Genomic DNA, 15,624 nt, shown 5'->3' with positions numbered 1-15,624 from the left:
GGCATGGGGTCCTGCCCTTCCCTGATCCACCAGAGTGCCAGTCACCATCTGAACTGTAGGGCTGGTTGTGTGCAAGTTACCTCCTGCAGCTCTCAACAACCTTGTGAGGCAGGAATCGCCCCACTTTCCAGAGGAGCAGACTGAGTCTCAGAGGGTTAAGTGACTTGCCCAAGGTAACTAGCCAGGGGATTAGAATCCAGGATCCATCCAACCCCAACGCCCACTCTCCTTCTGTTAGCCACAGCCTCTAGGGATGGCCTCCCTGATCCTGGAGGGCTGGCTCGCTCAGCCGCAGCCCCCCGGGGGCAACCCGGCCTGGACATGTGTAGCAGATGGTGCAGGCTGCCCTGCAGCTGAGGCAGAGGCCGTGGGCACCAGGTTGCCAGGCCAGCCGGCCAGAGGAGCAGCAGCACCAGAGGAGACCCATGAGGAGGCCGGTGGAGGCCAGGACCAGCGAGGAGGCCAACGCCACCCCCCATAGCCAGGGGCCTGTGGGGAGAAAAGGTCCACTCAGCCTCAGTCTGGGCTTGCTGCCCCTGTCCCCACCACTTGGAGAGAGATGTGTGATTTTTGTGGGAAAAGTGGGAGCACGTCGTAACCAAGAGCCACCTACCTTCCAAAGCTGCATCCTTTTGTGCAGGGTCCTGGCCTGCTGGGGGACTCCTCTCAGCTGCAATCCAGAGGGGGCTTGCAGACCCAAGAGCCAGGGAGAGAGTCAGGGGCTTGGCGGTATCGTCATCTGTACTCCCTGTCTGGCTGGGGACCACAGAGGGACCTGCAGTGGGAAATAATAGAATGAATACACTGAGAACTGCCCTTCTGGGGCACTTCTGTTTCATTTAATCCTCACAAAACCTCTCTGAATTTGTCACTATTAGTATTTCCATTTTACAGATAAAGGAAGTAAGGCACAGAGAGGTTAAGTCACTTCCCAGGGTCACACAGCTGGAAGTGACAAGGGAAGACTTGAACTTACACAGACTAGCTCCAGGGCCTAGGGTTTATAAATGTACATGTAGTGAGCATTTTCAATGCACCAAGCACCATGCTCTGTACTGAGCCCTCTACCTACAGTATTTCCCTTAGAGTTTAAAACCACTCTGAAAGTTTAGGTTTATCATCCCCATTTACAGTTAAGGAAACTGAAACATAGAGAGATTCATTCTTCCACTAATTTGGCTAGTATTTCTTGAGAATCTACTAAACCCAGACATTGTTCTAGGGACTGGGGGATACAACAGTGAAAAAAAGACAAAAATGTCTTCATGGAACAGGTAGTTTAGTGTGGGGAGACACAAGACATTAATATATGTCAAATAGAGACAGGTGCTATGGAGAAAAATTAAGCAGGAAAGAGGACAGGGCATGTTGTCTGGGGGCAGGCTTGCTTTTTTTTAATTGTAAAATAAACATGATATTTTCCATTTTAACCATTTTAAGTGTACAGTTTAGTGCTGTTAAATACATTCACAATGTTGTGAAACCATCACTCCCATCCATCTCCATAACCCTTTTCATTTTATAAAATTGAAACTCTGTACCCATTAACAATAAGTGCCCCTTGCTCACCTCCCCCCGCATCCCCTGGTAATCACCATTCTACCTTCTGTCTCTGATTTTTGACTAGTACCTCATATAGGTGGAATCATACAGTGTCCTTTTGTGACTGGCTTATTTCATTTAGCATAATGTCCTGAAGTTTCATCCATGTTGTGGCTTATGTCAGAACTTCCTTCCTTTTTTTTAAAAAAAAAAAGATGACCGGGCCGGCCCATGGCTCACTCGGGAGAGTGTGGTGCTGATGACACCAAGGCCACGGGTTCGGATCCCACATAGGAATGGCCGGTTGCTCACTGGGTGAGCGTGGTGCTGACAACACCAAGTCAAGGGTTAAGATCCCCTTACCGGTCATCTTTAAAAAAAAAAAAAAAGATGACCGGTAAGGGGATCTTATCTCTTGATTTGGTGTTGTCAGCACCACGCTCTCCCAGGTGAGCCAACCGGTCATCCCTGTATGGGATCCGAACCCATGGCCTTGGTGTCATCAGCACCGCACTCTCCCGAGTGAGCCACAGGCCAGCCCAGAACTTCCTTCCTTTCTAAGGCTGAATAATATTCCATTGTATGGCTAGACCACGTTTTATTTATCCATTCATCTGTAGGTCAACATAAGGTTGCTACTTTTACACAAAAGGATCAGGAAAGGGCCGAGCCCGCAGCGCACTCAGGAGAGTGCGGCGCTGGGAGTGCGGCGATGTTCCCGCCGCGGGTTCGGATCCTATATAGGAATGGCCGGTGCACTCACTGGCTGAGTACCGGTCACGAAAAAGACAAAAAAAAAAAAAAAAAAAAGGATCAGGAAAGAATCTACTAAGAGTCATAGTTAAGCAGAGAGCTGCCAGGAGGCAAAGGAATGAGTGTACAGAGATCTCTGAAGAAAAGCCTTCTCGGTGAAACAAACAACCAGTGCAGAGGTCAGAAGGCGCTGTGAGGGCCAGCGTAGAGGGGCTGAGGGACAAGTGGGCGGAGGTGGGGCCAGGGATGAGGCAGGGCTGGTTGGTGCAGGGCCTCTGGGTCCCTGGGCCACTTTATTTCCTCTGAGTGAGATGAGGAGTCAGTGGAGGGTTTTGAGCACAGGAGTGACATGATCTGATTTAATGTTTTAAAAGGCTCCTCTGAAGGGCCGGCCTGTGGCTCACTTGGGAGAGCGTGGTGCTGACAATACCCAGTCAAGGGTTAAGATCCCCTTACCAGTCATCTTTAAAAAAAAAAAAAAGTTATCAGAACAATCTAAACCAGAGCTGGTAGCTCAGACTGGGAGATAGCAGCAGAGCAGGTGTGAGAAGGGGCAGGGTCTGGGGAACTTTCGAAGGACTTGTTAATGACTTGATTATGGGCTAAGAGAAAGAAAGAAAGTAGCAAAGAGTAACTCAGGAGTCTGGGGCCCGAGCAACTGGGATGTGAAGTTGCTGCTTAGTGAGAAGGGGGTACTGCTGAGGAGCAGGATGGGGAGGGCTGTGGATCATGAGTTCAATTTTGGGCAAGTTGAGTTTGTGATGCCGCCTACACATCTACATGGAGATGTTGGGTATGGAGGAGATTATGTGACTAGAGTTCAAAGATGACTCCAACATAGATGAGACCACCAAGGGAATGAGCATGGATGAAGGGGAAGGGAACAAAGGAACTGAGCTTCGTGGCACAAAACATAGAGTGTCAGGGAAATAACCAGGAACCGGCAGATGAGGCTGAGCAGTGGTTTGGGAAGGTAAATGTGTGGGGTCCTGAGAAGCTGGGTTTCACTTCAGCTAGGTGCTATTTGGCTATGAACTGTACATGGCAGCCCTGCCTCCATCCCACTCCTGATTGGGGGATGGATGTGGGACATCTTCAGGTCCCCAAGAAGGTTATTCTTGGGTGATCTACCCTGGTCCCCTCTGTCCACAGAGGGTGTTCCTGCTCATGTCACTCACTGGCTTTATGACCTTGGGCAAGTTATTTCTCCTCTCTAGGCCTTGGTTTTCCCATCTGTAAAATTTGGGAGTCAGACTGGATTGATGGTTGTCAAATTATGTCTTGAGGGTGATAATCAGGACCCTTCGAGAGACATAAATCAGCCAGGGCCCAATAACCCCCAAGTCCAGTTAAGCAGAGCATCTTTCCTTTTGATATCTTGGGCCTCTGTGCCTGGTCCCATTTAAGAAAAGTTTCCATCACTAAACTATCATTTGGAAATAGCTGGATTAGATCATTTCTAGCATCATTCTAGCTGTAACTGCGTTGACCCTCAGGTCCTTGATCCAAACTGATTCCTCACTGCTGTACTGCCACCTTTCTCTCTCCTGCTGTGCCACTGCCTCCCACCTCCCCACTGAGGCTCTGCCCCAGAGAAGGGGTGATAGGGCCCAGGCCACACCCATCACTGACCTCTGCAGTCAGCTGGTGGCCAGGAGCCCTGGTCACTGCCATCGCCACAGTTGTCCATGCCCCAGTGATCACACACCAGGCTCGGAGGAATGCACCTGCCATTCTGACAGCGAAAGTAGGCACCACAAGATCCTGGGGTTGAAAGGAGAAGCCTAAGATGAGGACGCTGGATCAGTCCCATGACACAGCAGGGCGTGTGGTCCTATAGTGAGAGAGTGTGGGAAGTGTGAGCAGGAGGGAGCTGTCATCATGTGCATGCAGACAAGAGTATGAGGGGTGTTTTGTGGGGAGAAAGGTGTGGTGATGATGGCAGCTGACATTTATTGAGTTCCTATTCTGTATCAGGCACGGATTCTAAACACTTCACTTCCCATCTCATTTAGTCCTCACAATAACCCTATGGGGTAAATACTGTTATTAACCCCATTTTAGATAAAAGAAGACTGAAGTACAGGGAGGTTAGATCACTTGACCAAGGCCACACAGCTGTATCCAAGTCCCAGGCAGGCTGGTTCTGGAGCTTGTGTTCATAAATATCATGACACACAGTGGGTGTGCATGTGTGTCTGCACATGTGTGCACGTGCACCCTACAGTATCCCAGTGACACTCCAAGCAAACCCTCAGTCATTCATGGCTTTGCACTTGCCATTAACTCCGCCTGGAACTCTCTTCCCCTGGTAACTGCATGGCTCCCTCCCTTCAGATCGCCACTCAAATGTTACCTTAACCTTAGGCCTTCCCTAACCTCCATATGAGAACAGCACATCCTCCTCGTGGTGAGTATCCCCGCCTGCCACCTTGGAGATCGGGGGACTGGGGGTGGGGGTTTCAATTCCCTGACAGGAGCCAATTTAAAAAAAAGGAAAAACAAAAACCAAACCCAGCATACCACCCCTCCCCAGTACTCCTACCCTCCTTACCCTGATTTGGGTTCCTTTATAGCACTTACCACCATCTGCAGAATATGGATTTATTGATTATCTGTTTGTGGTCTGTCTCCCCCACCAGAATGTCAGCTCTGAGAACATGGGAACTTCTCTTTTGTTCACTGCTGAACCTAGAACAACCTAGAACCGAACCGAGAACAACACCTGACACATAGCAGGCTCAGAACAACACCTGACATATAGCAGGTGCTCAATTGATATTGGTTGAATGAATGTGCACACAGATGAAAGAACTGTATGACTCAGTGCACAGTATGTGGCAGACAGGTTGGCTTACCCAGCATTCCATTCTGTGGAAGAAAAGCTAGTTCAGGTGGGACTGACCAATGGCATGGCTCAGAGGCGGACATGGGACTCGGGCCTGGCAAATCCAGAGCATTCCATGTCCTGGCCACGGGAATAGACACATGACCCACATGACTAATTAAATCTGGCCCCAAGCTAGAGCCATAAGAAAAGACGTTTGCCCTCTATGTCATGAGATTGGAGCCATAAGGGAGACCAGACCTGGAGCTGCAGGGTCATCTTGCTGCCAAGTAAAAAGAGGAGCTGCCTGAATTTGGGAAGCCAAACAGACCCACACAGTGTAAAGACAGAGAAAGAGACCAAAGAGAAGGAGCCCTGATGACATTACCTGGATCCAGCTATACCTGACCCAACACCTTAACATTCCAGTTATTGGAGTCCCTCCAAAATTCTCCAAGGGCCAGCCCGTGGCTCACTCAGGAGAGTGCAGTGCTGATAACACCAAGGCCACGGGTTCGGATCCCTATATAGGGATGGCTGGTTCGCTCACTTGGGAGAGCGTGGTGCTGACAACACCAAGTCAAGGGTTAAGATCCCCTTACCGGCCCTCTTTAAAAAGAGAGAGAGAGAGAGACAGTGCATGGGGTCTGAGGATATGAAATGAACTTTTCCTCATTCAGATGACAAAACTGAAAGAAGCCAGAGTTGTGATAAGGCTTCACCACTCCCACCTCCTTTTGGAGCCCAATCCTGGTAAACACAGAGCAGCTGCAACAGTCTTCACCTCCCTGACTCAGAGCTGTACCTCCAACGAGGCCACAGAAAAGAAGAGAGGGAGTAAGGGAGGGAGGTAGGGAGGGAGAAAAAGAGGGGGGAAGAAAGGTGATTTCCGATCAACTAGTGAGAACTGTTTGCAAGACAACATAATAGGAACCTTGGTGTGTTGCAGCCTACAGGACCCAGAAAGGGGGACCCCAGGCACAATCAGTTGTGGCCCCAAGGATTTAGGGTACACATTTCAAATAGTTTATCCCAGAGCCTGAGACTGTAATAGGGAAGAGCGTCTAAAATCCAAAATTCAGATCTTGCACAATTCCAGGGAAGAAGAAAGGTGGGACTTGACTAAAGAGACAAATGATATGCCACGGGGACTCTCTGACCAGCTCAGTGTTAAAGGGCTGTCCAGGGTTTGGCATGCCAAGTCCTGGTGAACCTGTGTTGGTTCTCAGAGACTCCCATGTTCTTGCCTTAAGTGCTCACAATCCCATGTTTAATTCTCCAGTCTGGATATTTTGCCAGAGATTGAGATAAAGCTTCTCTGTGGTTTTGGAATCTTCTGGGCTTTGGCAGCTCATCTGCTTGCCATCTCTGGAGACAGCCTCTGCTGCAATATCAGCAAGTGGCTCCTGCCCTGCTGGGGATAAAGCCTTGAACTCAATTTGAGCTGAAGGACATACTCCAGCATTGAAGCTCAGCTGCTTTACTTATGAGCAGGGAGGCCTTGGGCATTTAACTTCCCTGAGCCTGTTTCCCCACCTATAAATATGAGGATAAGAATACTGGCATGGCAGGGTTGCTGTGAGGCATAGATGAGATCTGTCATCCGAAGGGCCAAAGGTGATGCTTAATAAACGAGTATTACTAATTGCAGTTCCAAGAGGTCCTTTTCCTTGCATAAGTGGGTTTCTGTTACTTACAATCACAGGAGTCCTAATCATCACTTCTATAAACATCTGAAGGGCTGGCCTAGGACAAAGGAGACAGTGTGTGAACGTGAGAGTGTGTGAATGGGTTGTAAGTGTGCATGAGGTGTGTGTGAATTGTGTGAGTGTAAAGGAGTGTGTGTGCGCGTTAGTGGGAGGTGTGTATATGTGTGGGAGTTGTGCAGGAGTGCCTGGAGCTGGTAGCCCAGTCTGCTACACACGTCCATGGAAACCAGATTTATGGGGTTGGCTCTTTGGGTCTGCAACGTCCCTTACTGTGACCCCCTAACCATGCCACCTGTCACTACCTCTTTCCCTCTGTTAGGACCCAGCCCCCTCCATCTTTTTGTGCTCCCAGTGCCCCCACCATTCCCCAGCTCTCAGCAGCCCGTGGGCTGGGCCAGTCTCACAGTTGCCCCCCTCTCTGTAAAGGCCCTGTCCTGGCCTTCAGCCCCAACCCACCCAACCGGAAAGAGGTGACTTCGCCCAGGAAGTCCACGCGGGGCTGGCGGCCTCTCGTGACCAGGCGCAGTCCTAGGAAGGGTCCAGAGGATGCCACGGGGGTAGGGATGGTCAGGCCACAGAGAGGGGTCCCCAGGGGCCGGGGCGCCCCCAGCGGGCCCTCGTAGAACTGCAGGTAGGAGCCTGGGGCGCACGGGTCCGCCGGGGAGGAGGAGTTGGGCGCTGGGGGCGCTGGGGACGCCGGGGTCAGGCTGTAGACCAGGAAGAAGCGGAACTGGAAGCGGATCCTATCGCTAGGGGCCGCCGCCCGCACCCAGAGCCAGCAGTCGATGTCCGGAGCCACCAAGTAGAACCTGCGCGACGCGGAGTGCGATCGCAGCAGCAGCCCGTCCCCGTGCCACGTCTGCCCGCACAGCTCCACCAGGTCAGCTGCAACGGAAAGCACGGATCCTGGAGCCACGTTCAAACGTGACTCTGCCCCCTGCTCTCTATGTGACCCCCAGCAAGTCACTCACCCTCTCTGAGCCTCAGTTTCCTCATCAGTAAAATGAGGGTGATTAAGCAATCTCAGAATTTTTGAAGATTAAATGACTGAAGTCCACAATCCCTTATTCAAAAGCCCTAGGATGTGTTTCAGAATTTTCCAGATTTTAGAAATATGGTGTACAATATATCCAAAATTGAGTCTGCAGCAGCTCTCCAAGATCAAACACAATCTCTAGAGCAATTGTATGAACACATTTACCCTAAATGGAGCAAATAAAGACAATAAACAGCCTTCCCTCAGTTCAGGTCAAGTGTTGTCAATAAATTAGTTAAGAACACTGGTTTTCAGAACTTTTTTGCATTTTGGAATTACAACCAAAGGTTTGTGGACATGTATGGGTACAAGGTTTAGGACAGTGCCTAGCATTTAATGAGTATTACGGAAACCTCAGCTACTGGGCTGGTCAGTTAGCTCAGTTGGTTAGAGCATGGTGTTGTAACACCAAGGTCAAGGGTTCAGATCCTTGCCCCAGCCAACAGCCAAAAAAAAGAAGTGTTAGCTAACTACTATCATCTTATTCAAAGATGGGGTAGACACATTCGGGTGCCTATCCACCCAACAGCCATTCCCTGTTTCTTCTTGCTAAAAGAACCAAGCCTTGGGCTGGCAGGTTAGCTCAGTTGGTCAGAGCGTGGTGCTGGGTTCGAGTCCTGGACACCAAGGTCGAGGATTCAATCCCTATACCGGCTGGCTGCCAAACAAAAAAGAAGGCTTGTAACTCTAATTTTATTTGCCAGGTTTAGGGATTGGCACATGACCTGGTTCTGGCCACTGAGACTTAAGGAGAGATCTGCTGGAAGTTACTGAAAAAATTTAGCCCTGGGCCAGCCTGTGGCTCAATTGGGAGAGCGTGGTGCTGACAACACCAAGTCAAGGGTTAAGATCCCCTTACTGGTCATCTTTAAAAAAAATAAATAAATAAAATAAATTTAAAAATTTTTTAATTAAAAAAAAAAAAGAGGGAGAGCTGTGTGATGAGGAGCCCCTTTTCTTTCTGCTTTTGGAAACTGTTGACTAAGGACGTGATGGCCACAGCTGCAGCAGCCATCTTGCAAAGATGAGGTCATGAGCATTACACAGAAATTACAGAGAAATGCTAATATGGTTGAGCTGCTGAATGTAGAGATTCCATCTCTGGAATCACCTACAGCTACTCGTCTTAAGTGAAATAATAAATGAACTAATGGTTTAAGCCCCATTTAGCTTGATATCTGTTACTTACAGCCCAAAACATCCTCACTGATACAGGGTTGTTGTGGGGATCAAATGAGATAACGTCCAAGTGCTCAAACTAGCTCTGATTTTTTTAAGAACAGAGAGCAAAGAGGAGGTGGGTTTTCTGGTACAAAGTAGGGCACCAGTGGTGCTTGAGGACCAGCCAGGATGTGGGTCTTCGGGGAAGAAATTTTTCATCAGGGCTTAGAATGTGGGAGCATTGTGCCATATTTGTGCAGACCTAGTAAAGCCAGAGCCTGCCCCGGAGGTGCACAAGGTAGGGGTGGAGTTTAGAGAGTGAGTTGGGCATCTTTTATGTGTCAGGCACTACGTGTCCTGTGTGGTTTCTCTCATCTTATATGCACAATAATAATAGTCCCTTAAGGGGCAAGGAGCTATTATTATTCTCATTTTACTGCTGAAGAAACTGAGACTTGAAACAATGAGAGATAAAACAATGATCTCAAGGATACAAATGCGGGAAGTGGCAGAGTAAGTGTGTGAATGCAGGACTGTCTGACTCCAAAGCCCACAGTATTTTCCATTGCCAGACCTGAGGGCTGACCCTCCCACCCCCTGACCCTTGCTTCTGGGTGAGTTGGAGCTCTAGCCTTACAGAAGGTTTGGGGTGGACTTGCGGGTAGCAAGCAAGACTGGCACAGGGTTTCCCAGCCTCCCCCAACTCAAGGGGTCCCAGCCTGTCAGGGTAAATGCTGATTGTGGGAAAACACAGTCTCCAAGGGTGGTGGGAGCCTGAGATTCTGGGGTGCCCCATCAAAGCCCCCTCATACCTGTCTCCAGAGCAGACACAGTCAGGGTGACTGCCCCTAGCAGCAGCAGCCTTTGGAACAGCTGCAGAAGATAAGCCTCCATCTAGGCTCTGCTGTGCCCAGCAATGAGGCAGATTCTTCAATTTGGGGCTTTTGGGGAGAGTGGGGTGTCGGGGCCTGGCCAGGCCAGCGGGGAGGCTGGCAGGACACAAGGAGCAGGGGAAGGCAAGTCCGCCAGCTCCTCTGGTCTCTTCACTATGACCTTTGTGCTACCCGTTCCAGATCCTCCTCCTTTGGGTCAGGATTGTGTCTAGGGGTTGCCATGGAGATTTGGGGCCAGGGCTGGAGACTGGGGAGAGAAGGCGGAGAAGATGTCTGCTCACCCCCAGCCAGACAGGAACTGGGAAACTCAGATCCGGTTTAGCCACAGGGCGTCTGGGAGGCAGACCCACAGCCTCAGAGAGCTGCTGCCTTCCTAGAGAAGTTGGCACCTTAGAGGCTGAGGTTGAAGGAGGCCCAGGACACTAAAGGAACCACTCTGAGGGACTACAGAGGCAGCAAGTGGCAAAGGAGCACTGGACCAGGAATCTGCTCTATTACTAACAAAGTACTCCTGCCTCAGGGCCTTTGCACACATAGTTCCCTCTTGGCCATTCATCACATCTCACCAAATCTATCATCTCATTCTCTCTGGAATTATTTTGCTTATTTATTTCTTGTTGTATATATTGTCCATTGGCCCCACTAAAATTAGGTTCCATGAGCATCTTGTTGACCTTTGAATCCATAGGTCATAGCACAGTACCTGCCACAGAGTGGGCATCCAGGAAATAATGAAAGAATAAATGTGTAGTACTGAGCAAATGAAACCCTTTTTCTGAGTTTTACTTCCCCATGTGTAAAATAGAGAGCTTAGAATAATTCAGGCTTTTTCAAAACTTGTAATTAGTAGATCGATTTTTTTAAAAAGGTATCTTATGTGGAACCTCGATATATAAAACTGAAACTTTTCGAGCCTCAGTATCCTTATCTGTAAAATGGGATAATGGTAGTTCCAGCTACATAGTTAAGGATTAAGCACTTAATCCAAGCAGGGTACTTAGAGTAATGTCTATCATATAGTAAAGTGCCCAATGCATGTCAGCTTGAATGATGACTATTAGTGTCATCATCATCATCTAAACAGAGGTGCTCCATGTTTCAAGTAGTGGGGGGTGGGGAGGAGTTAGAGTAGTCCCCAACAGTAGCCACTGAGACACCACCTCAAAGTCCCAGGACTCCATGAGAAGGTTAAAACCTCTGCCCCTGGGCTGAGCCCGTGGCGCACTCGGGAGAGTGCGGTGCTGGGAGCGCAGCGACACTCCCACCGCGGGTTCGGATCCTATATAGGACTGGCCGGTGCACTCACTGGCTGAGTGCCAGTCACGAAAAGGACAAAAAAAAAAAAAAAAAAAAACCCTCTGCCCCTGATACTATCTAATGGCTCTCCCTCCTGGAGAATTTAATGCAACCTTTACTTCCTACTGTGCATGATGTCCAAGGCTAGGCCCTGGAGTACTCCAAGAAGACTCAAATCTGCCCTTGGCAGGAGCACATGAAGCTTAAGGTTTAGGACCCATCACTTGCATGGGATTATATATTTTTATGAAATTTGCAAAAGTAAAAATGAGTATAGAGTTTCAGTTTTGCCCGATGAAAAAGTTCTGGAAATCTGTTTTTTGTTTTTTATTTGTAAACAGTAAAGTTTTATACCAATGTAAAGTTATACACCTTCACAGCTATCACTCCAGTAAAGATATTTATTCAAATGAAACAAAACATCTATAAAAAATTTTAACAGTGTATAAATATATTCACAAGATAATCTGAGGATTAAAGGACTCCAACAAAGTTTACAGTAACTACAACAGAACTTACAGATGCCTTCAACTGTTTATAGACTGGTTTAGTTTATAGTCACATATATTGCTTTGTTAGAAGAAAGATCATTAATACAAATTCATGATTTACAATACTCCCCTTATAGCAAAAAAACGAAAAAAATAGATTCATCAAATAAAATGTCTTTCAGGCATTTATTATGCCAACTATTTAAATGATTATTCTTATTATGACACAGAATAATATTCTTTTAGTGGTAAAAGAGAGATTTTATTAGCCCAAGGACCACTGAGGAGCTTCCAGAAAGTTCCAAAGTAAAATCTGGCTATCCTTTCCATAAAACAAATAGAACCACAGCAATCTCTGGGTATCCCTTAAACATAAACTATGATGATTCCATTTATATTAATTGGGGATTAAGTAAATGATTTGTTACAAATAAAAATAAAAATAAGCAAAATTTTATTTTATTTTATATTTATTTATTTATTTATTTATTTATTTATTTATTTATTTATTTATTTTTTAAATTTTATTTTGTCGATATACATTGTAGCTGATTAATGCTCCCCATCACCAAAACCTCCCTCCCTTCTCCCTCCCCCCCTCCCCCCCAACAATGTCCTTTCTGTTTGCTTGTTGTATCAACTTCAAATAATTGTGGTTGTTATATCTTCTTCCCCCCCCCCCGGTTTGTGTGTGTATGTGTGTATGTGTGTGTGTGAATTTATATATTAATTTTTAGCTCCCACCAATAAGTGAGAACATGTGGTATTTCTCTTTCTGTGCCTGACTTGTTTCACTTAATATAATTCTCTCGAGGTCCATCCATGTTGTTGCAAATGGCAGTATTTCATTCGTTTTTATAGCTGAGTAGTATTCCATTGTGTAGATGTACCACATTTTCCGTATCCACTCATCTGATGATGGGCATTTGGGCTGGTTCCAACTCTTGGCTATTGTAAAGAGTGCTGCGATGAACATTGGGGAACAGGTATACCTTCGACTTGATGATTTCCATTCCTCTGGGTATATTCCCAACAGTGGGATGGCTGGGTCGTATGGTAGATCTATTTGCAATTGTTTAAGGAACCTCCATACCATTTTCCATAGAGGCTGCACCATTTTGCAGTCCCACCAACAATGTATGAGAGTTCCTTTTTCTCCGCAGCCTCGCCAGCATTTATCGTTCATAGTCTTTTGGATTTTAGCCATCCTAACTGGGGTTAGATGGTATCTCAATGTGGTTTTGATTTGCATTTCCCGGATGCTGAGTGATGTTGAGCATTTTTTCATATGTCTGTTGGCCATTTGGATATCTTCCTTAGAGAAATGCCTACTTAGCTCTTTTGCCCATTTTTTAATTGGGTTGCTTGTTTTCTTCTTGTAAAGTTGTTTGAGTTCCTTATATATTCTGGATATTAATCCTTTGTCATTGTATATTTTGCAAATATTTTCTCCCACTCTGTTGGTTGTCTTTTAACTCTTTTAATTGTTTCTTTTGCTTTATTTTTTGTCGTTTTTTCGTGACCGGCACTCAGCCAGTGAGTGCACCGGTCAGTCCTATAGAGGATCCGAACCCGCGGCGGGAGCGTCGCCGCGCTGCCAGCGCAGCACTCTACCAAGTGCGCCACGGGCTCGGCCCAAAATAAGCAAAATTTTAGAAACTAGTTAACACCACTGGCCCAAATTTGGTTTTTACTTGCTTGTTTACGTCTAAGAAAAAAAATTTCACCATGTATTAAAACTAACAATTATTTCTAACTTATACATAAGCCAAAGTGCTCACTCTTACCAAGGATGCAAAACTTACTTTTAAAAATAATCTACAGAAATAATATGTAAACATAGAGTTTTGAGACAGACTAAGAACATCATCCTATGTTCTATGGGTCAAAATGCAAAGGTCTCTATTACATATGTAAATGAACACAAAAATTTCATTAATTTGGGATATACTGATATTACATGACTATGTGCATATATATGTAAACCATAAAATAAATTTTGACGAAGTTTCTAGTTACACCAACCATACTTTCTAGAAAGAAACTGACCCAACTGCCAGAAAGAAAATAAAAACTTAATATGAAAACTACTTTTTCTTTCTTTCTTTTTTTTTTTTCCCTAAAAGATGACCGGTAAGGGGAACTTAACCCTTGACTTGGTGATGTCAGCACCACGCTCAGCCAGTGAGCGAACCGGCCATCCCTATATGGGATCCGAACCCGGGGCTTTGGTGTTCTCAACACCGCACTCTCCCGAGTGAGCCACGGGCCGGCCCCCTACTTTTTCTTTTTTTAAATAAAGTTTTTCAGTGGAAAAACAAACCCAAGACTCTTTGCAACATGGACTGAGCTCTAAAATGTTCAGGGCCGAGAATCTCCTCAGTTGCTCCCCAACGTAACAGAACACATAAGCTTCCCCTCTCTATTCAGGAACTCTGATCCTCTCCAGTGTTTTGTCCTAAAAGCTGCGTTCCAAGATACAAGATAGCCATGCTGGTTAAATTCTTAAAAAGATGACCGGTAAGGGGATCTTAACACTTGACTTGGTGCTGTCAGCACCACGCTCACCCAGTGTGCTAACCGGCCATCACTATGTGGGATTTGAACCCATGGCCTTGGTGTTATCAGCACCACACTTTCCTGAGTGAGCCACGGGCTGGCCCATGCTGGTTAAATTCTTTCTGCTGCCTACTTTACATCTGATGTATCCATATAGGTTGGCACCTGGTAGCACCACACCCACGATAACCACTGCCAACCACTTCACTCTGAAAGAGAAGAGAGCACTGAAGGCAAATATCACCTACAGCACTGGACAGGCAATAAGTTGTAGCCAAAAGATTCTAGACTCAGCCTCTGAAACACTTTTATTCTCTCGAGTAGATGCCTTCCTGGACTCAAACACCCAGTGGTTGTTTCCATCTTCATCAATATGATTCCACCAGCGTAGGCCAACCAGTAGTCTACCTGTGACATTCTTTACTGCCCCAAAGTCACATGACAACATCAAGATAATTGTCACCATGCAGGCAATAAAGCTGCTGCTGAGCAATTCACAGAGAAGATAGACTATAACTGCACTGACTTGAAAGAATAAATGGAAAAATAATGCCACTGGATGTCTGATTTTGGATGTTTTTGGTCTATTAGTTGTCTCCTCTTCTGCATCAAACAGCAAAACATCTTTAGTGTCATCATTACTGTCCTGCTGCAATATGGCAGCCCTCAGTTCTGGAAATCTGTTGCACAATATTGCACTTAGAAATGATTAAGATGGTAAATTTTACGTTGTGTGTTAAAAACTTTTGAAAATTTTGCAAATGTAAGATATTTTAACCACGGTTCAAACTGCTTTCTCTTTCTACTCCTGATCTCTTCTCCATTACACCTCACTTCATGTCAGGTGGCCACCGGCATTTTTTTTTTTTTTTTTTTTTAAAGATGACCGGTAAGGGGATCTTAACCCTTGACTTGGTGTTGTGAGCACCACGCTCAGCCAGTGAGCGAACCAGCCATCCCTATATGGGATCCGAACCCGGGGCCTTGGTGTTCTCAGCACCGCACTCTCCCGAGTGAGCCACGGGCCGGCCCAAGCCACCGGCATTTTGGAATCTAGCTAAGGGGAGGTTGATTTGAGTTTTGGGTTGGGGGCGGATATACTTTTGGGGTTCTGGCCCCTTGCAAGTGTAGTGATATTATTGCTAGGTGTCCCAGAATGGCTTCCATGAATACTCCTAATGCTCACTGTGCTGTTTCCCCAAGTGCTGTGAAATGAAGTTGCTAAATCAGAGATCATATAATGCTCTGCCCTAGGAATGCAAGGGTGTTGGAGAATAAATAAGGTTTGAAATGTATGAAGGGCTTCCACTCGCCATGTGATCTGCTTGTACCCGCCGGCTCCCTGCCACTTTCCACC

At 46.6% G+C, this 15,624-nt stretch overlaps 1 protein-coding gene and 1 pseudogene across 1 annotated transcript; both read right to left on the bottom strand.

The window, feature by feature from the left end:
- Positions 1-247: 247 nt before the first annotated feature.
- Positions 248-9,922, bottom strand: LDLRAD2 (low density lipoprotein receptor class A domain containing 2). Its single transcript, XM_063105716.1, has 5 exons — positions 9,841-9,922; positions 7,288-7,716; positions 3,928-4,059; positions 614-775; positions 248-489 (listed from the first exon to the last, which is right to left on the bottom strand). The coding sequence occupies exons 1-5, from the start codon at positions 9,920-9,922 to the stop codon at positions 248-250; spliced, it is 1,047 nt and encodes a 348-aa protein (XP_062961786.1).
- Positions 9,923-14,134: 4,212 nt separating this feature from the next.
- Positions 14,135-14,839, bottom strand: LOC134384728 (Golgi apparatus membrane protein TVP23 homolog B-like; annotated as a pseudogene).
- Between the last annotated feature and the right edge of the window lie 785 nt (positions 14,840-15,624).

This window comes from Cynocephalus volans, chromosome 8, assembly GCF_027409185.1.
Source record: "Cynocephalus volans isolate mCynVol1 chromosome 8, mCynVol1.pri, whole genome shotgun sequence".
NCBI classification, from domain to species: domain Eukaryota; kingdom Metazoa; phylum Chordata; class Mammalia; order Dermoptera; family Cynocephalidae; genus Cynocephalus; species Cynocephalus volans.
Note: the sequence above shows the minus strand (reverse complement) of the source record. Positions and strands in the feature narration are given on the sequence as shown.